This window comes from Microtus pennsylvanicus, chromosome 1 (assembly GCF_037038515.1).
Source record: "Microtus pennsylvanicus isolate mMicPen1 chromosome 1, mMicPen1.hap1, whole genome shotgun sequence".
Lineage (NCBI taxonomy): Eukaryota > Metazoa > Chordata > Mammalia > Rodentia > Cricetidae > Microtus > Microtus pennsylvanicus.
In genome coordinates this window covers 61,371,651-61,397,311 of record NC_134579.1, presented here as the reverse complement: position 1 = coordinate 61,397,311, position 25,661 = coordinate 61,371,651, and the positions used below count along the sequence as shown (strand labels likewise).

General features: G+C 48.3%; 1 protein-coding gene across 1 annotated transcript in view; it reads left to right on the top strand.

The window, feature by feature from the left end:
- The window catches only part of Slc12a8 (solute carrier family 12 member 8), a 161,708-nt gene that overhangs the window by 70,740 nt on the left and 65,307 nt on the right, over positions 1-25,661 (top strand). Inside the window, exon 5 of the mRNA XM_075955462.1 lies at positions 11,865-11,978. Coding sequence (XP_075811577.1) covers positions 11,865-11,978 — 114 coding nt within the window. The remainder of the gene's footprint in view (positions 1-11,864; positions 11,979-25,661) is intronic.

Below are 25,661 nucleotides of genomic sequence, written 5' to 3'. Positions count from 1 at the left end.
CTGCTACTTCTGTTTTCTCAGCTAGACTGTAGGCATCTGAAGGATACCAACTTGTTACATGATGGCATCTGACTTCCTGTCTTCCTGATTATGGAACAAGTTTTCCTGATCTCTGGGTTATTTCTTTGGCCCTCTGACTTCTTTACATGTGAGTCCTGGGATGTTGATTTCAGGTCCTCATGTTTGCAAGGAAAGTACTTTACCTACTATGCTGTCTTTCTAGCCCGTGGTTCATTCCTTTCTATGACTGAATAATATTTCGCCGCCTAAGTATGCCACATTTTGCTTATGCTTTCATCTGTTGATGGACACTTGGCTTGTTGCCAATGTTATTATCCCATAGGGCTAGGCACTAGAGCCATCCTAGGAAAATAGCTACCTGGTACATAGTCTTAACAGAAAATTAGGCAAATAGCCACACAATAACAACAATCATGATTGCTGCGACGGGACCTGTGAGGACAGGCGTGTAGACTCCTTGGGTCCTGAACTTGCCTGACCAGTGCCAACCTTTGGTATAGGAGTCTCTTTTCCTGGGCCTCAACACCTCCATTGTAAAATGAGTTTCAGGTTAAAGCCTCCTGCAATATTCTCGGGCTCTGTGATGCTGAGTCTTCATCTCAGCCAGTGGTTCCCAACCTTCCTAACGCTGAGACCCTTTAGTACAGTTCCTCATGTTGAGGTGACCCCTAACCATAAAATTGTTCTCATTGCTACTTCATAACTAATTTTGCTACTGTTATAAATCTTAACATAAATATTTGAAGAGAGAAGTTTGCCAAGGGGGTTGTGATCCACAGATTGGGATTCTTTGTTGTTGCTGTGGTTTGTTCTCTGTGATGCTGGGATCGGAGCCCAGGGTCTCGTGTGCATTAAGCACATACTCTACTACTGATATACACCCCCGGCCCTAGGCCATGGGAGTCTGAGCAGCTTTGTTTCCTGGGTGGAATCAGGTCGGAGATCTGCGGGGCAGGGGAGCTGCGGGGCAGGAGAGCTGCATGTTTCAGAGTGTTAGCATGGTGCTGGGCAGGGGTGTAGCTCTGAGTGGCGATGGTCCTGCACTCTGCAAGGCCACCTGACATATCCGCAGAGGAGTGGGGCAGGGATGGACTTGTGAGTCAGAGTCCCCATCAGCGTGGAGCTGTGGACGGACAGCTAACTGCAGAGAGGCTGAACTGGCTTAGAATTCTGGTGGGAATGTCAGGTCAGAAGTCTAAACCTGGGAAATGGATGCCAGAGGCAGGGACAGCCAGAAGGAGTGAGTGGTGCCTGGGAGGAACCCACAGCTAGGGTGGAGACTTCCTGTCAAACAGCCCCTTGACCTGGCAGGAGAGCGCATTCCTTTCCCCCTAGGAGATAAGAGGCCAGATTTTCCTTTCTCAGGGGCTCCTTCATGCTGAGAGTTACACAGGCCAGATCTGGGGTGGGGTGGGAGGGTTCTGAGACCACAGTCCCCTGTGTAGGGCCCCATTTGACCCTAGAGCCAGGGCCTCCCTTGCACAGCTCCCTGCATCGTTGGGGGAGTTGTAGGCTGTGCAGGGGCATCACAGACTTAGAATCTGCCCGGAGATCCCTGTCTCTGTGACTCCCATTTTACCTGAGAAAACGCACCAGGGTGCTGGTAGCTTAACTGCCTAGCTTGAGGAAAGCACTCTATAGGGCAGCGTCTGGCACAACCTTGTCTGCCCCATGACTGTCCTCACCTCAAGATACTGCTTGTCCCTTGGGGCCCAAGTTGACCTCGGTCCCCATTCCTGGCATTTGACACCCCCTTTCTGGCTATCCTCTGTGGGTGAAATCTTTTCTCATTTCAACTTACAGACTCCAAGACCATGGTAGTGGAAAAGCTCAGTGCATTAAAAACAATTTTTTTTAAAATGTATTTATGGTTATTATTATTGCTATTGTTTTGGTTTTTCAAGACAGGGTTTCTGTGTGTATTGCCTGGCTGTCCTGGAACTCATTCTGTAGACTAGCTTGGCCTCGAACTCCTCAAATGGAGCTAGAGAAGTAGCTCAGAGCTTAAGAGTGTTTGCCGAGTGTAAGGCTTTAGTTCCCAGCACCCACGAGCCACCTGCAACTTGAGCTCCATGGGCTCCTCTGGCCTCCATAGGCAACTGAGCACGTTTGCATACAGACAGACAGATATACACATACATATAAAAACAAAATTGAAAAAGGTGTGTGTATAGGTATTTTGCTTGCATGTTTAATTATGTACCAAATGCGTGCCTGGAGGCCGCAGAGGCCAGAAGAGCATGAGGGATCCCCTAGGACTGGAGTTACTGATGATCGCGAGCTGTCAGGGAGTTGTTGAGAACTGAGCCCTGGTCCTCTGGAAGAGCAGCCAGCAGTGCTCTTAGCTGCTGAGCCATCTCTCCAGCCCCAAGTACTTTTTAAAGTAGAGGCCATGATCACAGATAGAGCAGCTTGTTGGCTGTTAGAACCATCTTTCCATAGGAAATGTTCACCTTCCCTTCCTCAAGGGAGAATGCTTGGCTCCAAGAGGACCAGGCTGCTCTTTTAGAACACAGAGGTAGCCAGAGTCCAGTCCCTGGACACGTAGTGACTCCCCTACCAAAGCAGAGTGACTACCCTGGCACCTTTCCTTCCTCAGGCCCTTCATCCCCTTGGATGACAGTGTGTGTGTGTGGGAGGGTGTAACCGTGTACGGGGTGTGTGTATGCAACTGTGTGTGTGTCTTGCTTTCTTGCTGTTTCCTGGCAGCCAGTCCTGCTGAGGGTGGAGGCCTTCCCCAGGGCCAGAGGAGGCTCCAGGCCTCCAGGCTGCCTTCCCTGGGCAGTCTGGGTGGACCCCGCAGTCCCTGCCCCATTTCACATTTCCATTCTGGCCCCTGTTGAATGCCCTGCCCTCTCTCTGTGTTTTCTCTCTGGGTGGGGGCTCAGGCCTGGAGGCCTGGTTCACTCCTCTCCCCAGCCTCTCCTTGAAAGACCAAAGTTACCAGGGCTTAGGCCAGAGAGCAGCTAATTCCTCGAGGGTCCCTTCTGAGCCTGCCACGTTTCCCCTCCCTTCTCCGCAGGCCACGAGCTGTACACCCCTGTTATGTTCTATTCTTTGCAGGGAATTTTGAGACAATCTCTTGCTCTGAGGCCCAGAGCAGCCTCAAACTCTTCATCCACCCGCCTCACTTTGAGATTGCAGGCAAGCACCTCCCTGTTTAACGTTAGTTCTGTCTCAATACACTTTTATTGGACACCTTTAATTGTGCGCCACCCCTGGCTCTCCCGAACTTCCTCTATCCTTTCCTCACAGACCTCTGAGCCTTGGGGGTGGGGGGCGTTTGCTCAAGATAGCCCATTTAGAACTGAGTGTTACAGAGCCTCCCGCTCTCCGAACACTGTCCAATTGTGGCTCCCTTTGTTAGTGCCATCTGCTGCAATGCACTGGATAGCTATGAATAATAATAGTACATTATGTATTTACTTGTCATAGACTAGATCACACATAATATATAATTATAATATATAATATAAGCTTATATAATTATAAACAATTATTATAATTATAAGATTTTATATCACATATATTTAATATATATGATATATATATAGCAATATGTCGTTTTATTGCTGTTTCTTTAACAGAATACTAGCAGTAGGTTTTCCCCAGGGATCATGACCTATGACCTCAGGTTCTCAGACATTTTAGCAGTGTCAGATATGATTACATACAAGACCTGCCCAGGCTCAAACCAGACAGAACTTTGTACTGAGAAGTTCCCACCCCTAACCAAGAAGCTATTTGTAACTGGCATCTTCTGGTAAAGGACAAACCCAGTGTGTCGCTGGATACGTCAAACATATTCCAGGGCAGACCCCATGCCCAGGAGTTGTTGGCCAACACAAAACAGTTTCTGTGGTTTTGGTGTGTGTACGTGCACTTTTTATTTTGTTTTGCTATTTTTTTTTGTCGTATTGATTTACTTTCTTTAGTTTGTCTGTTTTGATTTTGTGGTTTGATTTGTTTGTTTTTCCTATTTTGTTTTTGTGTTTTATTGAGAGAGAGAGAAAGCATGGCGTTGGTTGTGTAGAGAGATGGGAACGAATTAGGAGATGGGAAAGAATATGATTAAAATATAGTGTATGGAAATGTTTTTTAAATACAGATTTTTTTTTAAATGGCTCAGTTAACCAGACGGTAGTTCCCGTCTCTCCTCCCCTGTCTTTCATCTCTCATTATCTGCACTCAGAATGCCTCCAATGTCACTGCTAATTCAAAACAGTGGGAAATAAAAAGCACACAAGGCCAGGGGCAGAGACTGGCTGTAGCTGCTTTGTCAATGCTGGTTGCCGTCTGCTGGTTCCAGGTTCCCTGTTCCCGGTGGTAGAGCAGGGGCTGCTGGGCAGGGGCTGCTGGGCAGGGCTGTGGACCAGGGCGAGAGGGGGGTGGGAGGAAGGGGCGGCAGCCCTCAGACAAGCCAGCTTGGGTTTTGCTTCTGGCACAGGAATTCAGCCATATGTTTGGGTGCTGTGTGCTGAGCCCTGGGAATGAGGCAGCGTTCAGAGGCAGGAATCTTTGAAGAGATTCTCTCCTGTACCTCTCAGAGTGTGGCCTGCAGGCCAGGGCTTGGCATCACTTGGGAACTTCTTAGGAATGCAGGGCCCCTGAGAAGGAAGGGCTCATTGCAGTCCCACAGGGAGTAGGTGGCGGGACCGGGGTATCCGGACTTATCTTCTTGTCACCGTCTTTATTTTCTCCTCGGAGATCTTGGGCAGCGGTACGCCTGGAAAAGACGCTTGCACCCCATGCCCGGGCACGAAGAACCCAGCGGAGACTTCTCCCAAGGCCATGCCTCTGTGTGATCGCCCTTCCTGCTGACCTGTAGGCCCGTTCCCATCTGCTGCTCTGGGAGCTAATCCCCAAGGCCGGGGCCGGCAGGGTCCCCTCATCTCAGTGCCTTTTGCTCATTGTCGCCTTTCTGGGCTTGGGCAGTGGCTCCGCATCTGGCTCCTGTGCAGCTAGATGGGGCCTTTCACTCCCTTTCCTTACCCTTCTCAGGTAGGCTATTTCAGATCTGCCCAGATCTCTGTCCCCAGAATATGGCAGGCAGTGAAGGCACTGAGCCCTCCTGGATTTCAGTCCGACTCCACAGCTGAGGGTGTGTGTGTGTGTGTGTGTGTGTGTGTGTGTGTGTGTGTGTGTGTATGGGTGAGCTTAGGAGGGGGGGAACATGCAACAGGAGGCTTAAATGGTACTTCCTGCGGCGGCTGTACTGTACTTCCTTCTTCTTTGAGGATCCCAGCATGCTGAGCCCCGGTTGCCTTTCCTTACCCTGCCTGGGTCCCTCCTGCCCCTCCCTTCGGGGCTGTTTTGGTCCCTGTGCTTTCCCAGAACCGTGGCCTCTCCTTTCCTTTTCCTGTGATCTCTCAGGCCCCACCCTCCCCTCAGTCTGGGGGGTGCCCGCCTCCCTCCCTTCCTCTCTGCAAGCCCTTCCTCCACTCTTTCTATTCCTGGTTGGAGCAGCCGCTCCCATTGTCCGTTCCCAGGAAAGGGATGTCTGGTTGGTCTCTGGTCACTGGTCACCGGTTGCTGATTGCAGGGTGGGGGACCTGAGCCCTAAAGAAAGGAAAACTCTGCCCATGGTCCACAGTTTACCACGCCAGCACCCGCAGCAGTTTTTAGAAACCTTATTTTCTAAGTTGGTCCACAGTCAAGAAAGCCGGTGCTGCGGGAAACTCTGCCCATAGTCCACAGTTTACAGCTCCAGCACCCGCAGCGGTTTTTAGAAACCTTATTTTCTAAGGTGGTCCACAGTCACCCACACCAAAGTCTCAGCTGCCCCTACTAATTTCACCTGGGCTGTGTGTGTGTGTGTGTGTGTGTGTGTGTGTGTGTGTGTGTGTGTGTGCAGGGGGTTGGGTGAGTACTGACATGGCAGGTGCCACAGGGTGTTTCCCAGCAGCCACTACACCAGGCTGGCTAGGTCTGTGAGCCTGGACAACTCACATGGAGACCCAGAGTTGTTCTTTGTCGCTACTTGTGACCAGAGCTGAAGATAATTGGGAAAGGATGAGGAGGGCTTTCATGAGCACCCCTGGGAGCTAAACTAGGCCCCCAAGGACTACAGTGTATTGGCAGCATCATGGGTACCAGAGTGACCTGATTCTGGGGAGAAGTCAAGCCTTGCTACATACAGGCCTTCAAGGGCATCCCTCTGCCTCTTCCTGCCTGGACTTGTGACAATTTGTTCTTTCTTCCCCGGCCCTGTGCTGTTTTTGGTCTTCCTAAAAAGTACACAGCTCAGAGGGGCCCAGAGTATTTTTACTCCGTGGCTACAGAAGCAGATGTTCAGGTCAAGCCCAGACGCATTCACGAGCAGCAGCTGCAGGTCGTCAGCATCCCAGGCCCTTCAGGGGTGGAAACGGCAGCTGACAGGACCCAGCTTTTGCAGCAAGCAAATGACATTTGGGCTGCAGGAAGCAAACTTAGGTTGGGGCTATAGCTCAAGGCTAGGGCACTTGCCTAGCACCCTAGTCCTGCAAAACAGAATCGCAAAGCCCTCTCCGGTGAAATACAGAAAGACAACACAGTGATTGGGAAACTGACGCTGGGCTCACTCCCAGAAGTACCTCTCTTGGCCCTTGTCTCCGGGGTATCTCTGACCTGCAGCACCACTCCGCAGGATCTGCCTGTCTTTCCCAGAGAAGGGAAACACTGGCTTCTGGGACTGAGGAGGAGTCTGTGTCGCCTGCATCTGTGTGTGAAGGAGGTAGTGTGGCAAGCCTCTGTAGGAGCTGGCCCAGGACTTGGAGCCCTGAAAGGAAAGGAGGGACGCAGGACAGGCAAGAGTCACAAAGGCCTGGAAGATGGGGAGGGGGTGTAGGGAATAAAGTGAGCCTGTGACACTCTTTTTTGTTTTTGGTTTTTTGAGACAGGGTTTTTCTTAGCTTTTGAAGCCTGTCCTGGAACTTGCTCTGTAGACCAGGCTAGCCTCGAACTCAGAGATCGGCCTGCCTTTGTCTCCTGAGTGCTGGGATTAAAGGCGTGCGCCACCACTTCCCGGTGGACCCCTGCTTTTACAATCCATTTGTTCTAGCTTGTTTCTGATTTTCTCACAAACCACTCCAATCCTCTGGGAAGCAGGACAAGTGGACATGGAGAAAAAGGAAGAAGGTGGTGAGTCTGGAATGTCCCTGCAGACGCTTGGCCTTCACCTGGCCATCGTTCTTCTTCCTAAAAGATGATATGTAGATTACCCTCATTTTTTAAACTGGAAATAAATGTTATGGGGAACTTTTGAAGGAAAAGGATTGTTGGGTATAATGGTGAGTGCCAGTAATCTGAGCATGGGGGAGGCTGAGACAGGCAGATCATGAGTTCTAGGTCAACCCAAGCTACAGAATGAAATCTGTGTGGGGGAAGAAGATAGACAAAGGAAGAAAGGGAGGGGAGGAGGGAGAAAGAGAGACCTCAAGGAGGAAGGGAGAGATGGAAGGAGGGAGGGATAGAGAGAATGAGAATTGCCATAATTATTTATATAGACAACCAGTTATTGTTAGGGTGTGTTTCCATACATATTGAGTTTTTGAAACATGATTTCTCTGTGTAGTCCTGGCTGTCCTAGAACTTGCTCCATAGACCCGGCTGGCTTCAGATTCAAAGATTCACCTGCTCCTGCCTCCTGAGTGCTGGGATTAAAGGCATGCACCACTAGGCTGGGCAAAGATATTTCTTATATGTATAAATATATTTTTAGTATTCATAACATGGGAAGTGTGTGTGTGTGTGTGTGTATTGGTTTTTTGAGACAGGGTTTTTCTGTAGCTTTGGAGCCTGTCCTGGAACTAGCTCTGTAGACCAGGCAGGCCTTGAACTCACAGAAATCCCCCTGCCTTTGCCTCCCAAGTGCTGGAATTAAAGGCACTTTAATTTAAATCCACTACTGCCTGGCTTATTTATTTATTTATAAAATTAGCATGCTAGGTATTAGGTACCATTGTGGCATGTGTCTTAGGGTTTAATATTACTGTGAGGCGGTACTATGGCCGTGGTAACTCCTATAAAGGAAAGCCTTTAATTGGGTGGCTCGCTCACAGTTTCAGAGGTTTGGTCCATTATCATCATGTCGGGAACATGGCAATGTGCAGGCAGACGTGGTGCTGGAGCTGAGAGTGCTTCACCTTGCAGGCAACATGAAGGCAACTGACTGTCACACTGAGTGGAAGCTTGAGGAAAAGACCCCAGAGTCTATCCCCACAGTGACACACTTCCTCCAACAAGGCCACACTTCCTAATAGTGCCACTCCCTTTGGGGGCCCTTTTCTTTCAAACCACCACAGCTTGTCAGTCTTCTATAATACTAAGCACTGCGGTGTTTGGCTCTGATATTGGTCCTCATGCATGCTAGGTACGAGTAAAATCCTGAGCTAATTACGCTAGAGTTCATATTATCTGTCTGTCTGTCTGTCTATCTATCTATCTATCTATCTATCTATCTATCTATCTATCTATCTATCTATTATCTATCTATCTATTATCTATCTATCTATCTATCTATCTATCTATCTATCTATCTATCATCTGTCTATCTACCTACCTACCTACCTACCTACCTACCTACCTACCTACCTACTACCTATGTATACATTTATTTATATTTGAGACAAAGTCACATTCTGTAACCCTGACTGGCCTTGAACTTTTCATCCTGTGTGTGTATGTGTGTAACTCCTGAGTGGCTGGAGTTACATGATTGTGCCCCAGGGTCTAGCTTTAAATGTCTCCACTAACCTCTAAAGAATCGCAAGTCTCCAAAGTTAGAAACCGAGCTCTTTCCCCAACATAATTGCAGGAAAACATTGGCAATATCTTTGTTCACAGAGTTCTTTTCAGAGGTAAGGTTATTCCCTCAAGAAAGGCAAACAACTAGACTTAACCCAGAGCAAAGGGTCAGGTTAGGAGGATTTTGAGTGTGCCAGGTTGAGTGTGTACCAGTGCACGTGCTTGTGGGTGTGTTGTAATGAGTGTGCCCACCCATGCGCATGTGCATGTCATGTGCATCTGTGACTGGGCCAGTGTGAATGTGTGCTTGTGAAATACCCTTGTGTATGGGTCTGTGCCTGTGTGTGGGTGTATGTGTGTATGCAGATGTAATGTGTGCTTGTGAACATGCCAGTGTCTGTGCTGCGGAGTTGTGTGTCAGTGTATGCTTTTTAGTGTGGCACTGTGATGTGGGCTTATGAATATGTCATTGCCCTGAGGAGACAGCATCTGGGGCCTCCTCCTGCCCCATTCTCAGCCTGTTGTGAGGGAGAGGGAGAGAAGGCTTCCCTGTTGACATCGCTAAGAGACTAACAGGCCTTTGAGCCTGCAGGCTGACCAGGCAAAGCCCTCAGGCCAGGGGACCAAACCCTTCCTGTCTGAAGACCTCCTTGGAGGCTGTGGATGTGAGCAGCATGGAATGAGGTGTTTATGTGCTGTGGGCTGGCCTGCTCAGGGTGCACAGCCCTGGCTCAGATATGCCTCATCCCAGCCTGACTGAGCTGAGCTCCAAAGCGGCTGCCTGGTTTTCTCCTCAGGAAGACTAGTCAGTGGGGTCAGCCAACGGCTAAGCTAAAGTTAACTTAGCTTGTTATTGCTTTTTGTTGATGAGGGGAGGACCAGCTGCAAGGAGGCCAAGCCATTCAGAAACCTGCTGTGGTACTTGGGATATAATATGCCAGAACCAAGTCTATATTCAGCCAAGAGAAAGCAATTGACGATGATTTGAAGGTCCGGACTGGACTCCCCAAGGCTCTCTGAGCTTCGACTTCATTATTTTCTTGAAGAATATTTTCTCTATGAAGTTATGACTCCTGGAAGCTGTGGAGGCGCGTGGCCTCTTGGGAGCCATCGGAGACCAGGGAGCTCCCTTTATGCGGGGAAGCTCTGAGTGGATGGGGGCGGGGCAAGGCTCGTGGAGGGGTCTGTCCCCAAGCTCTGGGGCACTGTGGTGTGTGATGGCAGGGGCAGCAGTTCATAGATCCAAGCTACCTACTTCTAGGGGACAAGACTGAAAGGCAAAGCCAAATATCCTGGGTGTCTCTGAGCCCAGAACGTTTTACTCGTGTCTCAGAATTCCACGCATGCTGTTCAAAGTGACCTCTTTTAACAAAGGAAGCAAAACGGATTGAAGGCCCTTGAGAAACTCTGTTAAGGTCAATGCGCAGACATATTTAAAATCCTTTGAAGAATTCAGACGTCAGATGTTCTTGTTAAAAAAGTAGTTTGTGGAGGAGTGTGGCGGAAGCCCGGGAAGGAGATGTGCCAATGGCCCGAGAGATCTGAGAGAAGATGAGGACGGAATCTACTTATAACCTACCTGTTGTGTGCCAGGTAGAGGTGTGCCAGAGGGGATGCCCCACCTCTGTGGGTGAGGGGCTGGAGAGGTGGCGCGGTGATTAAGAGTAAGTACTGCGGCCACAGAGGACCCCAGTTCGGTTCCTGGCCCCCACATCAGGTGGTTCACAACTGCCTGTAACTCTAGCTCCAGGGGACCCTATACCTTCTTTGGCCTCATGGGCACACACAGATGCAGCCACATAAGTAAAATTAATTATTTTTAAAACAAGGACTGTGGTTGAGGCTGGAAACAAAGCTTAGCCAGTAGCCTGTGCACTGCAGTGCTGGCTGCAGAGTGAGATGAAGACCAACTTGAGCAGCTTAGAGAGACCCATCTCAAAATTAAAAACAAAACCAGGGCTAGAGATGTGTGGTAGGCCAGTTAGCATGCGCGAGGTCCTGAGATCAATGCCGAACAAAAACCAAAAGCAAAAAACCCCAGTGAACCAACCAACCAACCAAACAAACAAACAAACAAACGACACCAGGCATAATATTGATGCTCAGAGATAGGGGTAGTGGGGCAAAGAACATGATCCCCAGTGCAGGCACAGGAGAGGTAAGGGGTGAAGGGGACTTGACAGACTGTTTCCAGGTTGTGGGAAGCTTTGACATTCAACTTTAGGAGTCTGGACTTTATTCTGTAGCTCCCAGGGATCCAATGGGCAGTTTTGAAGCAGGGATTTATATCAAGCAATCACATAAATATACCCTCACTGAAAGATGGTGTTGCCATTTGAAATCTATAAAGGAAAGACAAAAAAAGTCTGTCCCCTGAGTTAATCACTCTCCTCTCTGCCATTTCTTAGCTGTGTAGTTGTAGGTACAGGTACACAAGTCAGGTTTCCAGTATCTGTCTGTCGTCTGTCTCTCCTGCACACCCTGCCTTTGGATGTTCAGTATCAAATACCTGCACGATGGAGGTGGGTCTTGTATCTTAACTGTTGCTCTCGTTGGTTAACTAATAAAGAAAACTGCTTGACCTGATAGGACAGAAAATTAGGTAGGCAGAGTAGACAGAACAGAATGCTGGGAGAAAGAAGCCGAGTCAGGCAGTCGCCTTGATTCTCCCACCCTACACAGACGCAGGTTAAGATCTTCCCTGGTAAGCCACCTCATGTGCTACACAGATTATTAGAAATGGGTTAGATCAATATGTAAGAGCTAGCCAATAAGAGACTGGAACTAATGGGCCAGGCAATGTTTAAAAGAATACAGTTTCCGTGGAATTATTTTGGATAAAGCTAGCCGTGCGGGCGACCAGGTGCCAGGAATGCAGCCCGCAGCTCTCACAATACCTGCACATGGTGACTTGTGCCCGTAATGCCAGCAACTCAAGGAGGCTGAGGCAGGAGAATCACAGTAAATTTGGGGCTAGCCCAGACTACACACCAAGTTCCAGGCCAGCCTGGGCTACAGAGTATGTCACTGTCTCGAAAGAAATAAATATTTACCATGCTGTAAACAATGTGATGTCCTTGGCTGCTCTGCCCCCATTGCCTTCCTTTATGTCATTTCAGAACATGGCTTTATTGGATACTCCCCAGAACTGCTGAAGAACAACACTCTACCAGAGTACAGCCCCGGGGAGTCTTTCTTCACTGTGTTTGGGGTGTTCTTCCCAGCAGCTACAGGTAGGCGTCTGTTCTTTCTCACTCTTGCCTGAGGGGTGTAAATACTTGATTCCTGAAGCTTAGTGTCACAGTCGGCCTGCATGCTCTTGGAATGAGCAACTGACTTTGGCGATGGCGTTTGTTAGCTCTGCCTAAAAAGCCATTATTTTCACAGTGGGTTTGCCTGTTCGTAATTTCTGAAGGCCTTGACCTGATTTCAAGAGTCTTCCCTCTTTATTCAGATTACGTATCTTGACCAAATTAGTAGAGGGGACACCTTTCTCTTCAAGCAGAATAAGATGGATTCTTCAGCAGGATGAACTGCCTCTGTCATAGAATGAGTTTAGGCTGTATCCCCGCCTCGACCCATGCCCCATCTGCCCAGGGATCAGAGAAATTAGGCCCCTGGGCAAAGAGTGAACCTCCTTATCCCGCCTTCCCCCATTTCTGCTCGGCATGACTATGGAGAAGAACTCTTGCCTCGTGTGGAATCCCTGGCCTAGGAGGCAAGAAGCTAACACGTGACAGGTGGCCCATGGGAAATGCACAGGACAGGGCCGTCTCCAGAGAGAAGACCAGAAAGGTGTCTCTGGTGCTGATCTGGAGCAGCTGTTCTCTGCTTCCTATGCGCGCATGGCCTGTCCAGACCACCTATGTCCATGCGCTGTCCCCACGTAGGCAAAGGCGGGGAGAAGCTCCTAGGATGTCCAATGTGAAAGAGACTCCAGACACATGTTGGCAGGGGTGTGGACAATCCACACTTGCCTGTCCTACTGAAGGGAAATGTAAAATAGCCACACCACTTTAGAAAAGTTTGACCGATTCTTAAAAATTCCATATACTCAGCCCCACCCTCTAATTATCTGGAGACAAGCGCTTGTGTAAAGACTTGAATGTGAAAACTCAGAGCGGCTTCATGTGGGCTAGAGATGGCTCAGTGGCCAAGAGTACTCCCACATGGCTCACAACTGCCTGTGACCCCAGAGAGGGTCAAATGCCCTCTTCTGATCTCCACAGGCACTGTGCGCAGTATACACACACACACATAAAAACAAAATACTTAAAATTTTCAGAGCAGCTTAATTTGTGGAGTCCACAAATGGAAAGAGCTTGAATGTTCATCAGCAGGTGAGTAGATAAATTGTGGGTGTTATGGATTAAGTAAAATGCTGCAGACCCCCAAGGGGCTGCAGTGGGCAGTGGGTCCTGAGACCATGCCACAGGTCCCCGAAGTGGCAGCTGGCAGTGGGTCCCAAGACCACATCACAGGTCCCCAAAGTGGTGGCTGGCAGTGGGTCCTGGGACCATGCCACAGGTCCCCGAAGTGGTGGCTGGCAGTGGGTCCTGAGACCATGCCATGGGTCCCCGAAGTGGCGGGAGGCAGCAGGCTGTGGGTCCCGAGAGCAGCCAGTCCCAGGCAGGGATGGTGCAGTTCCCCAAGTGGCTGCAGTAGGCCACGAGGGGTAGCGAATCCCAGGCAGGGAGCCATGTGGTGGGTGAGAGACCTCAACGGGGCAGCCAGTCCCACGAGGAGAGACGGATGGATGAGCACGCCATGAGACCACGCTGCAGGTCTCTGAAGGCAGCTGATCTGGGGCAGGGAGCCACACAGCGTGGGCAAGAAACAGAGACATGGGTAGGCATGCCATGCAGAGTGGGTTGTATATTTATTTAGTGGGTTATGGAGGGGAAAGGGGAGAAGGGGAGAAGAGCAGAGAGAGAGAGAGAGAGAGAGAGAGAAGAAACAGAAGGAGGAAGGGGAGAAGTAGGGAGAAAGGAGAGACAGAAACTGCCTCTTCGAGAGGGAGATTGAAAAGAAGGGACTCAGGCTAGAAGCTGAAGATCAGCTTGCCTCAGTGGATGGGGAGGGAGTGGGTGTGGCTTGTTTCTTAAAGGGACTGAGCAGACCATTACATTTCCATCTCTCTCTCTTTTTATAATAAAAAGGTGGGAGTTTAGGTAGAACAGGTTAAAGGAATTGGGGCGGCAGATTCTCAAGACTTCTTCCTGCTTATTTGTGGTCATTGTTTGGGGGGGGGGGAATCTGAGAAAGTTGGATGCTGGTCACATCCTGGTGTAGTTGGTCTCTTTGTTCCTGTCCTGTATTTGTGGTATGGAAATGTCTGGTGTCTCTTACACCTGTTTAAGGTATTGGTAGAACAGAGGACAAAGTTAAATTTAGGAAAAAAAAATTAGGACCAGTGTATCTAACCTGTTTAAGGTGGATTCTTCAATTTGGCTCCCTGGAACTCACAAGAATTCTTTGGGTTCGTGAAAACAGAAGTTTTAGACATATTCGTTGTATAAACAGTAGCATATTTATGTCAGAATGATGGTGACAAATACTTTTGCACAATGAAAAGTATGTTTAAGACTATGGAAGGCAGCATGAGAGAGAAATTTGATAACTTGGATTTATCACACCTTTATAACTTGCAGGTCTTGTATTTGTATTTTACTGAAATTTGTTTGGTGAGGTTGTCCTTTTAAACTAACCTCTCCGCTGTCAAACTGCATCAGAGATCTTTGAGAAGGATGAAATTTTACCTGAGTTACTGATTAAAAAATGACAGAGAACTTATTGGTTGGTACCTAGAGCTACTCCTCAGGGTCTTCCATGGTCGCTGAAGGTCGTATTTGGCTTTTGCTATTTAGCACAGGGCCTGCCAGGCTCCAGAAGATCCTGTGGGCTAAGAAATCTGTAGGAAGACAAGCCTACCTTGACCTGAGCAGCTAGGCTGTCAATTCCAGCGATTCTGTCCACATCTGGAGATCTTCAGTTTAGATGAAAGGCAGTTTTTCCCAGTGGTCAGTGCTTGGCAGTTGAAACAAAGTGTGGATAGATATTGTTTTGTGTCCATTTGTCTTCTGTCTTCTTTGGAGGAAGTAGAGTGCTGCTGCTAGGAGCCAACCTGTTTCTTTTTGTTATGAAAAGTCTTTTGATAATTAAATATTTAAATGTCACATTCTCCAGATCTCTGAGCAGTTGAGGGCTGTTTATCAGGTATAACTACAGTATAGAATCTTCCTGGAGAGCTGGGTCCAAGCTTGACTGTATTGGCTCTCAACTTAACAGATAAAGCAGGGTTGGATTAAATATAAAGTATTTTTGTAAGAGTACTTAAAAGTACATACCAGTTTAAGACATGAGACTTATTGTTTTTGTAGTCTAAAATGAGATGCATTGAACAGACAACTACAACATTTAACAATAAACTTAGGTACATTTAAGTTACATGTATGAACACACACACAAAGTGAACAGGAATTGGGTGAAATGGATGCTCTTGGTGGGCCCTACCAAAGTCATGCCACTGCACAAAACACACATGCAACAGAGTCTGCACTGGGGGACCAGACAGGGAATACCTCAGTAAAGATGGAGGAACTTGGTTACCTGGCCTGGCTCTCAGTTAAGATGGTGGTAAGGTCACCTGACCTCAGTCAAAATGGCAGTGGTCACATGTTATATGGAAGAGAGACCTAGAGGTGTGATCCACCCCGTAGCTGAGTGGCCATGCCACAAGCCATGGTGGGGAGCAAAAGGCTAGAATTGAAAACAGCTGCCTCATGGATCCAATCTTGTTGGCAGCAGTAATGGTGGCAGGGACAGTTTGAGGAAAAGTGGAGCCTGTGGGACACTGGCAGAGTGAGGGTAGGAGCTGAAGGAACAGGGTTAGCTGCCTGCTGAGGTTGGAAAGGTAGGGGTTCATTAGCTGGGTCCAGAGCAGAAGTGGGGTGTTCTTCCTGCTCAGATGGCATAGCCAGGAACATGTGAGCAGGCGAACAACTTACAAGGACAGAGGGCTTAGGCTTAGAGCTTAGATAGTAAAAGCCTTGGATATAAGGAAATTCCTTCATTTGCCTGTGCGCTGACAGTAGTTAGAAAGCTCCCATAGAATATTGGGATCAAAGGTATCCACTTTAAATTGTTATCTAAATTGTAAGAAATCCACTCTTTGAACAAAGATGGACAAGTGTGGGAATCTGTAAGTAGGGCATTAAGGCCTGGGGTTTTAGGGCCTCTAAAAGGCATCTATCCCAGGGGGAGGCTGGTTTGATGGACATGAATGACTTGCTACCCATAGCTGAAACTGTGAAAACCCACAAGGCCTATAGGAGGACATCTCCTCTCTATAGGCAGGGTATGAATTGATGGTAACCACCATAGGGCTTGTAGGCCAGCGTCTTCTGCCTATAGGCGGGGGTGCTAAAACCTGACTGGCTCTGGTTGGGGCAACTTGGAAGCCCAAGAGGCCAGAGGCGGCTCTGAGAGGCCTTTCACAGCGTGTGTGTGTGTGTGTGTGTGTGTGTGTGTGTGTGTGAGTGTGTGTAAAATGGATTAATTAAAAATGCTGTGGATCCCCCAGTAGCTGCAGTAGCAAAAATGCTGCTGGTCCCCAAGTGGTGGCAGGCAGTGGGTCCCAAAAGCAGCCAGTCCCAGGCAGGGACTGGCACAGTTCCGTGAGTGGCTGTAGCAGGCCATGAGGAGAGACAGACAGACAAATGGGTATGCCATGAGACCACACTGCAGGTCTCTAAAGATGGCTGGTCCCAGGTGGTAAGCCACATGACGGCAGCAGGTGAGAGACAGATAGGCATGCCATACAGAGTGAGGTTGGATATTTATTTAGTGGGTTGTGGAAGGAAAGGGGGAGAAGGAAAAGAGCAGAGAGAAAGAGAGAGGGGGGAGAGGAGGAGAGAGAGAGAGAAGGAGGGAGAGAGAAAAAAGGGAGAGACAGAAGCTGCCTCTTGGAGAGGGAGATGGGAAAGGAAGGGACTCAGACTGCAAGCAGGAAGATCTGCCTGCCTCAGCAGGCAGGGGTGGGGGATGTGAATGGGTGTGGCTTGTCTCTTAAAGAGACAGAATAGATCATTACAGGGGGGAGAAAAAAAAGAAAAAAGGAGAAAGAAAAATCGGAGGGACCCTCACTATGGTGGGTCAGCCACAGAGTAGGAAAACCACGATAAAGGAAGAAATTATTGACAGATGCAGGAAATACATATGAGAGCTTCAAAATAATTATACTGAGCCAGCCAGACAAAAAAAGGACACAAAAAGCTAAAAAAGGTAAAAACCACGTAACCCCATTTATCTAACAGTCTAGAAGAAGCAAGCTTTAGTTTGCAGACCGCAGGAGGAAGCCTGGGAATGGAGGTGAGGGGATGGAGGTGAGGGGGATGGAGGTGAGGAGGATGGAGGTGAGGGGGATGGCGGTGAGGGGGTAGAGGGAGCAGATGCTGGGGAACAGGACACTTCAGGATGAGGAATACATTCTGGGTTATGCTGATGGCTTCCTGGGTGTATCTGGCTGTTTCACTGGAAAGATACATGTAGTGATATTTTGAATCTTCCAGCATTAATCCCTATATCTGACCCCGAGTTTTTACTGTTAAGACCAAGTAGAATTTGTACTACACATGGCAGCTTCCTGAGTGTGAGTTATGCTGAAATGAAAGAAACCCAGCTTTAATCCTCTTGCCCCCCTTCTCTGGTGAAGGCCCAAGGTTAGGTGACTCCTATCAGATTTCCCTACCCACCCCTGCTCGACTGCCACACTCTCCCTCGGGAACTTCTGAGTGTCTCCCCAGGTCATCAGTGATTTCCGTGTTACTAAGCAGTGAGCATACCTGATTTCCTGCTTTGCTTGACCTCCCAGCAGCCACTGCTTCCTCTTCCTCTTGCATGCCGGGCACACACCACCAGTGCCTTCCCTCCGTTTGCTCTCCCCTGCCTGCTTGCTTCTCTTCTCTGTCTGCCTGCCAGCTGTGTTTGACTTTCTCAAGCTGCTCCTAGTCCCTTCTCTTCTTCCCCCCTTATTTTCGGGTGTAAGACCCTTGCTCACCTGTACCCCATCCCCAGCCTCAGAAATGAACCTGAAACCTGACTGGGTAGGTAGACTCCTGGCCTGAGACTCCTGGCCTGCAGACCCAGATTGTCGGAACAATGAATATCTTTCATTTTTATAAAGAGAGTTAGTTGATCTCTGACTCCTAAGATGCACCCAGCAGAATGATTTTTGCTTCATCCCTACCCTGATAAACTCAAAGCCAGTGTCGGCCATTCAGGATGCCACCCCCTGGCGCTGCCCCGGTTCCATCAGTTCCAGCTTCTGGGCTCTTACGCAGTGCCAAGGCACTTTGGGCGGGCTTGCTGCTGTGCATCTGTGTACAGTACAGAGCCAGCCCCTCCACGTCCTCTCAGCGGAGCCTTCACGCATCTGCTGCCTTCAAGCTGCTTTGGGAGCTGAGAAACCTGATGGATTTGAGGACCTGAATTTAGGACCTAAGCGTTTCCCAGACCCTGGGTTCTCTGGGCCCTACCAGCACTGCAGGGGAATGGGTCCTAGGTCCTTGTTGTTTCAGAACTTGAGGGCCTGTCTTTCCCCACTCCTAACCCTAGGGGTAACTGTCTATGTAAGTGCAGGGGGGAGGACTCCTGCCCTGGCTTGTCTATCTGCCTTAGGTGTGACTTGTGCATCTCTCCAGCTCCCCCACAGAGAAGGGCCTTTCCTCGGTGTAAGACTTTGCGTTTGCTAAAATCCTTCATTGATTTTGAACAAGGGTCCCCACGAATTATGTTGTTCCTGTTCTTTCCCCTTGCTGTCACCAGCCGTCTCCCCGATTCTTTCCCTGGCTTGGATCAGTGAACTAGCACAGGGACACAGGCAGTGGAGGGACAAACCCGAATAATAGCCGGGCGAATTCCACAGTCACCCCCAAAGCCACCCATCAAATCTAGGCCAGCTTCCTCTTGAATGGACAGAAAAAGAACAAGGGAAAAGAGAAGAAATGAAAAGGAAAAAAATTAACATTTAAAACTGCTTACTAGTCGCTCCTGCCTGTCCCACCAAGCCACCAACGAGCACACAGTCAAGGGGTCTGGCAGGGAGTTCCCACCAGGTGAAGACTCTGAACCAGAGAGGCCAGGGTAGCAGGGTAGAGGCCTGGGCAGGAGGCAGGTCTCCCTGTGGCTGTTCATGCTGCTGTTATCACAGAGTGTCATTGGGTCCCCAGGATTGTCTTCAGAGTGTGGTCCCGACGTCCTCCTTGGTCATGAGTGAAACAGGTGAGCAGTGCCTGGTCTGAGTGGGGCGGGTGGTGACCTCCCTCCAGATGGAGAATGCCTCGGGAGGCAGAGCTGAGCGGAATTAACTGAGATCAGTTACCAAAGCAGCCACTTAACTTCCCACCATTTCCTTCCTTTTCCTGTGTGTGTGTGTGTGTGTGCGCGCGCGCTAGGAACAGAACCCTTGCATGGCCTGCTACATGCTGGATGCGTGCTCTACCACTGAGCTACATCCCAGTCCCTTCGACTTCCTGTCTTTTAAAATACTTTCCCTCTTGATAACAACACTGCAAATTCTGCTCCCAGGAGCATCTGTATTTCTTTGGAGACAGCCAAGAATATTGGTTGAGATGTATTTTCTGAGACTGAGGAGTGGCTTACTGGGTAAAGTACTTGCCAAGAAAGCCCTATAACCTGGGTTCTGATCCTTGAAACCCACATAAAAACCAGACCCTGGAGTACAGGCATCTCCAATCCCAGCATGCCTCCGGGAGAGGGAGGTGGGTAGTGGAGACACAGGGTCTCTAGATGGTACAAGCCAGCTAACCTGTTTTATGCAGGGACTTTGTCTCAAACAAGGTGGAAAGATGAGGTCTGGCACTCCGTCTGCCTGTCACATGTACCATGGTCCACACTTGGCCACACCCCACACGAGAACAAGAATCCTCTCCCAAACACATACACGCATTCACAGATGCAGATTTATTTATTTTTATGCTTTCTGAAAGTATTTTGTAGCAGTCCACATGTAAAATCATCACACTGAGTAGAGTGCCCGCCACACAGACTTTTTGCGCCATCTTAGTGGCCTGGCTTTTCTGAGCCTCCCACTCCTTGGCAGCCACTTGGGCTGAGAACCTCTGATCTGAGTTTGTTTCCCCTATTGAGGAAGGTAGGGTGCATAAAGGATTGGGAAGGACCCGATGAAGATCATACAGGTAGTTAGGGAGCAGAGCCGTCTGTGTGTGTGTGTGTGTGTGTGTGTGTGTGTGTGTGTGTGTGTGTGAGGCTACCCTCCCCTGGCTCTGTTTGCCAGGGCCCCACTGTAAACACGGAGGCAGGCTGAACGATCCGCATCACTTGCTTTCTTCTGGCAGATGTTCCGTTAAGCTATGAAAAGCATGGATGATTGGCAGTTTCCATGGTGACAGATTTGCCAGGGATTAGCTGTGAGTGAGTCATGGCTGGGACTCCCTCCCGCACCATCCTCTTCCTGGCTGTGGAGAGGGGAGTTTTGGAGAATAAGCATTTTGCTGCATCCCCACCTCCAGAGCCGTATCACTTCCGTAACCTAGACACTTTCTCCAAGGCGGCAATGTCTTCAGGGGAGCGGCAGGGCATCAGGTGTGGTGGCCCCCACTTCATTTATAAAGCCTAACCCCCTATTTTCACCGAGCTGGGCTCCGTTGCACCCTGTGGTAGGGGTTGCAAGGCTGAGGGTAGGGGCTGAGGGTAGAGTCTTCGTTTGCTGTGTTTTTCAAGGGAGTTTCCTTTTCCAAGTGGCACCACCAAAACCTCCATCCCCAAACATCCCTCCCTACAGGGTTTTCCCAAACACACCCTTACAGAGGGAGCTGCTCCAGGACTGTAGTTCAAGGGGGAGACGGGAGCTCGCCGAGAAAAATACCAGTTGTATGAAGTCACTAAAACCTTGTCCTCACATCCCAAACCCTTACTGGAAAGGATAAGAGGCTCTTTGACCACAGTCAGCACTCAGGGCTGTGGCTGACCACACCCAGCACAAAGGACTTGGTGGGAAACAGCAGCTTTTTTACCAGAATGTCCGTAGCTGCCTTCTTTGTCAAGGTCTATTTCTGTGATGCCCTTGACTCTTGAGCCTGCCTTCCTGTTTACACGCATGTACCCTGGGAAGCTGTCTGTCTGTCTGTCTGTTTACAGGACTAAGCCCTGGGTCCCCAGTCAATTCCCCAAGCATAAGTTCCCCGGCTTACATCCCAGTTAATCCCCTCCCTGAGGCAGGATATTAGTGCTGACCCTACTACCCACCCACCCCTAAGCTATTCCCCCATCCCTCGCGTATTGTCTGTCGTGAATTAGGACAAGACCCCAGGTTTAAGGACCAGAAAGGACCAGGAAAGGATGGGGCAGATGCCACTTCATCTTGATGGACTGTGGGCAGGAAAAGAGGAAGCTCTGCTATTATTACACACTTGGGCCCGGCAGGCACACCCGTGCTTCCCTTCTGGGACACCATCTTCTGGGTCTGTCTCATTTTGTCTGGTCTGTGAGCGTCATCTTTTCTCTTCCCACTGAGCAGGAGCCCAGCTCTTTCCCCAAGGACCAAGGGGCATTTGCTAGTGACACAGAGCCCGTCTGGAGCTAAGAGAGAGTGAGCATGAATCAGGCAGTCACTTTGAGGGTTCTTGTGGGCCCCAGGTGTTAACTTCCTTTGGTGATCTGAAGAAAGGTATTACACCCCTGTGGCAAACCACGGGAATACAACGTGGGCAGGGCTCAGACGACGAACAATCTCCCACAGTTTCCCAAAGCTGAGTGAATGGCAGGCCATGCTGGGGACTTGGGGGCCGAATGGGAGTCCTTGCAGGGGATCAGTGAGTCACAGCAGCCAGCCAACTGGTGATGGGTGAGGACCTTGCCAAAGGGGCCTGGATTTAGGAAGACCATGAAGGAGATGGTATTAGGGGCTGAGCTGGAGCTCGGGACATAGCCCTTGACGTCAGGTTGATCTGGCAGCAAGCAGGAGGACCTCAGCTTTCTAGCTGAGCCTCAGCAACAGGACTTGGCACTAGTGCCTGCATATGACTGAGCCGTATCTGTGCACATTCGTGTCTCTGTGTGTGCAATGCTCTTCCAGCCCCCTCTTACTCCTCCAAACACCCAGAGCCCACCACTGTGTGTTCACACTGGGTAGATTTGGAGCTGTGCGTCACAAAAAGTATTCTCACACCCATGACGCGATTAATCAGAGCAGACATTAGACACTAACTGCATGCTGGGAAATATGAATTTAAGATACCTCTACCGCCCCCTACCCACTTCCCCAATTTTGATAAAGTTTCTAAGTTATTTGTTGGTTACCTTGATGACTTCAAGCGCTTAAATCCTTGTTATCACGTTGAGTTTACATCTCTTTATTCCTTCCTTTGGTCAGGTAGCTTAGAGTCTCTGGGTTGTATCTGATTTCTTGTTTTGTCATTATAGATATTGTGTATAAAATATTTGAGTACTTTAATTACTGTCTTTATTTTAAGGGAATATGTCTGGGCTTTTTACATTTGACATTTTGGGCAATATCAGGAAATCTATAGTAAATTGATGAATGGATCAAATCTCATGAATAATTAAACTTTCAGTGAATAAACATAGTGTCACCCCCCCCCACACACACACACACTGCCACCCGCCAAACATTTTTCTGTGTTCTGGTTACCAATGAACAGTCACTGGAATTATGGAAACAGACTGCTCCATATTGCAGGAAATGTCTTGTCCTTTCTTTTGTGTATGAGTGTTTTACCTGCATGTGTATCTGCACACCGTATATATGCAGTACCCATGGAGGCCAGAAGAGGGCGTCTGGGACTGAAGTTACTAATGGGTGTGAACCACCAATGTGGGTTCTGGGAATTGAACCCAGGTCCTCTGGGAGAGCAGTCAGTACTCTTAACCTCTGAACCATCTCACCAGTCCACTGTTCTTCTCTAGTAAACATTTAGAAATACAATTTCCTGATGACAAAATAAATTTAGTTAAGATTTATTTTAGCTGCGCTATTAGTATTTTCTGAGCCTCTCCCTTGCTTGCTTTAATGGCTAAACCAAAATGCATACACTTGAATTATGTTCCAAGTTTTCTCGGAAGTTGAGGAAATTATAGCCACTGACTCTGAGTGAGACTTAGGTTTTTGTGTTCTCCATGATAATGGTGACTTTAGTGGGTCCTCTCTAACTCATCTATAAGTTTTATTTTACTCATTATTAATGTGTGTGGGCACACATGCCTCTGCATGCCTGTGAGGGCAGGGAGCAGCTCTGTGGAGTCAATTCTCCCCTTCCACCTTTCCGTGGGTTTTAGAAGTCAGACTGGGTGGCCATGGTTGGGCAGTACGGACCTTCGCCACTGATCCTTTAGTGTCAGAGGGCTGGAGCCTGACTTTCACGTTGCCACAGTGTGTAATAGTCATTTGCTTTGTAATCACAATGTTCCCTCTGCCTTCGGTTTCAGGGGTTAAAAAAAGCAGCGAGCGGAGCCTGTGACTCTATGGTAGCTGTTTGCAAAGGACAGACAAGTTGGCGGCTGGAATTCTGCATCCCCTGCAATTCCAAAATGGTCTTTGTGCCGTGTACAAAATATTCTTAATAAGGCTAAATGAATCAGCTTTCTTACCTCCAGTGCTTATCACATCTTAGTTTTCTTTGTATTTAGACCTTGGATTTTTTTTTGTTATTTTTCCTAGATTTTCAATAATATTTTTTTTCTTTTTCTTTTTTTTTATATTTATTTATTATGTACACAATACTCTGTGTGTATGCCTGCTGGCCAGAAGAGGGCACCAGACCTCATTACAGGTGGTTGTGAGCCACCATGTGGTTGCTGGGAATTGAACTCAGGACCTTTGGAAGAGCAGGCAATGCTCTTAACCTCTGAGCCATCTCTCCAGCCCAATATTTTTTTTCTTGATGCTGAGCAAGCAGTCCACACAGCACTTAATCAGTGTGTGTGACCATGGACGGTCCCTATTGGCTCCTCTCTCTGTTGTCAGCCCGTTGTTCTGGGCTTCATGTCAATCCTGAGCTTATTTTCATCTTATTTATTTATTTATTTATTTATTTATTTATTTATTTATTTTTGGTTTTTCGGGACAGGGTTTCTCTGTGTAGCTTTGGAGCCTGTCCAGGAACTCTCTCTGTAGCCCAGGCTGGGCTCGAACTCATAGAGATCTGCCTGCCTCTGCCTCCCAAGTGCTGGGATTAAAGGCATGCGCCACCACCACCTGGCCAATCCTAGGATGACTACCGCTGCCTTCTTTGCCTTGTGGCTGACGGTCTCGTTTTGCAGGAGCACAAACTTTACCAGCTTTCTCAGGGGTGATATGGGAAGTTCAAGTTTCTGAGCTCTTGCCCACTTAACTTAACTTCCTGTTAATTGATAACCTGGCCAAAATGCTAGTCTAAAAACAATCTTCCCGACAAGTTTCAAAATTAGTGTTTTTAGAACTCAGTGTTGTTGAGAAGCCCGATGTGGGTAGGCTTTTAATTTTCAGGTTAATTTTTTTTATTGATATTTATTGAGCTCTACATTTTTCTTTGCTCCCCTCCCCGCCTCTCCCCTACCCACTTCAATCCTCCCCCAAGGTCCCTATGGTCCCAATTTACTCAGGAGATCTTGTCTTTTTCTACTTTCTACTTCCCATGTAGAATAGATCTATGTAAGTCTCTCTTAGTGTCTGCATTGTTGTCTAAGTTCTCTGGGATTGTGGTTTGTAGGCTGGCTTTCTTTGCTTTATGTTTAAAAACCACCTATGAGTGAGTACATGTGATAATTGTCTTTCTGTGTCTGGGTCAAAATAATGTTTTCTAGCTCCAGCCATTTTCCTGCAGAATTCAAGATACAATTTTTTTTCTGCTGTGTAGACTCTATTGTGTAAATGTACCACATTTTTCATATCCATTCTTTGGTCAAGGGGCATTTAGGTTGTTTCCAGGTTCTGGCTATGACAAACAATGCTGCTATAAACATAGTTGAGCACCTGTCCTTGTGGCACGATTGAACATCCTTTGGATATATACCCAAAAGTGGTATTGCTGGGTCTTGAGGAAGGTTGTTTCCTGACTTTCTGAGAAATCGCCACACTGACATCCAAAGGGGCTGTACCAGCTTGCATTCCCACCAGCAATGCAGGAGTGTTCCCTTTTCCCCACAACCTCTCCAGCATAAGTTGTCATAGTGTTTTTGACCTTGGCCATTCTTACAGGTGTAGGATGGAATCTCAGAGTTGTTTTGATTTGCATTTCTCTGATGACTAAGGATGTTTTGTTTTGTTTTCCTCGGCAGCACTTGGGTTTCTCTGGAAATGACACGATGGTGTATTTAGGTGTGGATTTCCCCCATTCTTTGTGCTGGGAAGTAGTGGGAATGAAGTCTTTAGTTTGGGAAAACTTCTATCTCTAAACCTGGAATTCTCTTTTCTTCTCTGTTTCTGTTATCTCTCTGTTCTCTGGCTATTGTTACCTCAAGGTTTCTCTCTGATTTCCTGAACTGTCCAACCTTTCGCTATTTCTATCCTACATGCTTGGGCATACACTTAATTTTATTTTTCAGATCTACAGCGTTTAAAATTTATTATATTTAATTAACTAATTTGTTAATTAATTAATTGTATATTCCCCCATGTGGGTCTCAGGATCAGACGTAGGTCATTGAGCTTGGCAGCAAAAGCCCAAATCCACAGAACCATCTCGCAGCACAGATCTATGGCATTTTTAACTTTGATGATCATATATTTTTCGAGTCAGGGTTTCTCCGTAGCTTTTGGTTCCTGTCCTGGAACTAGCTCCTGTAGACCAGGCTGACCTCAAACTCACAGAGATCCACCTGCCTCTGCCTCCCGAGTGGTGGGATTAAAGGCGTGTGCCACCAACACCCGGCTGATG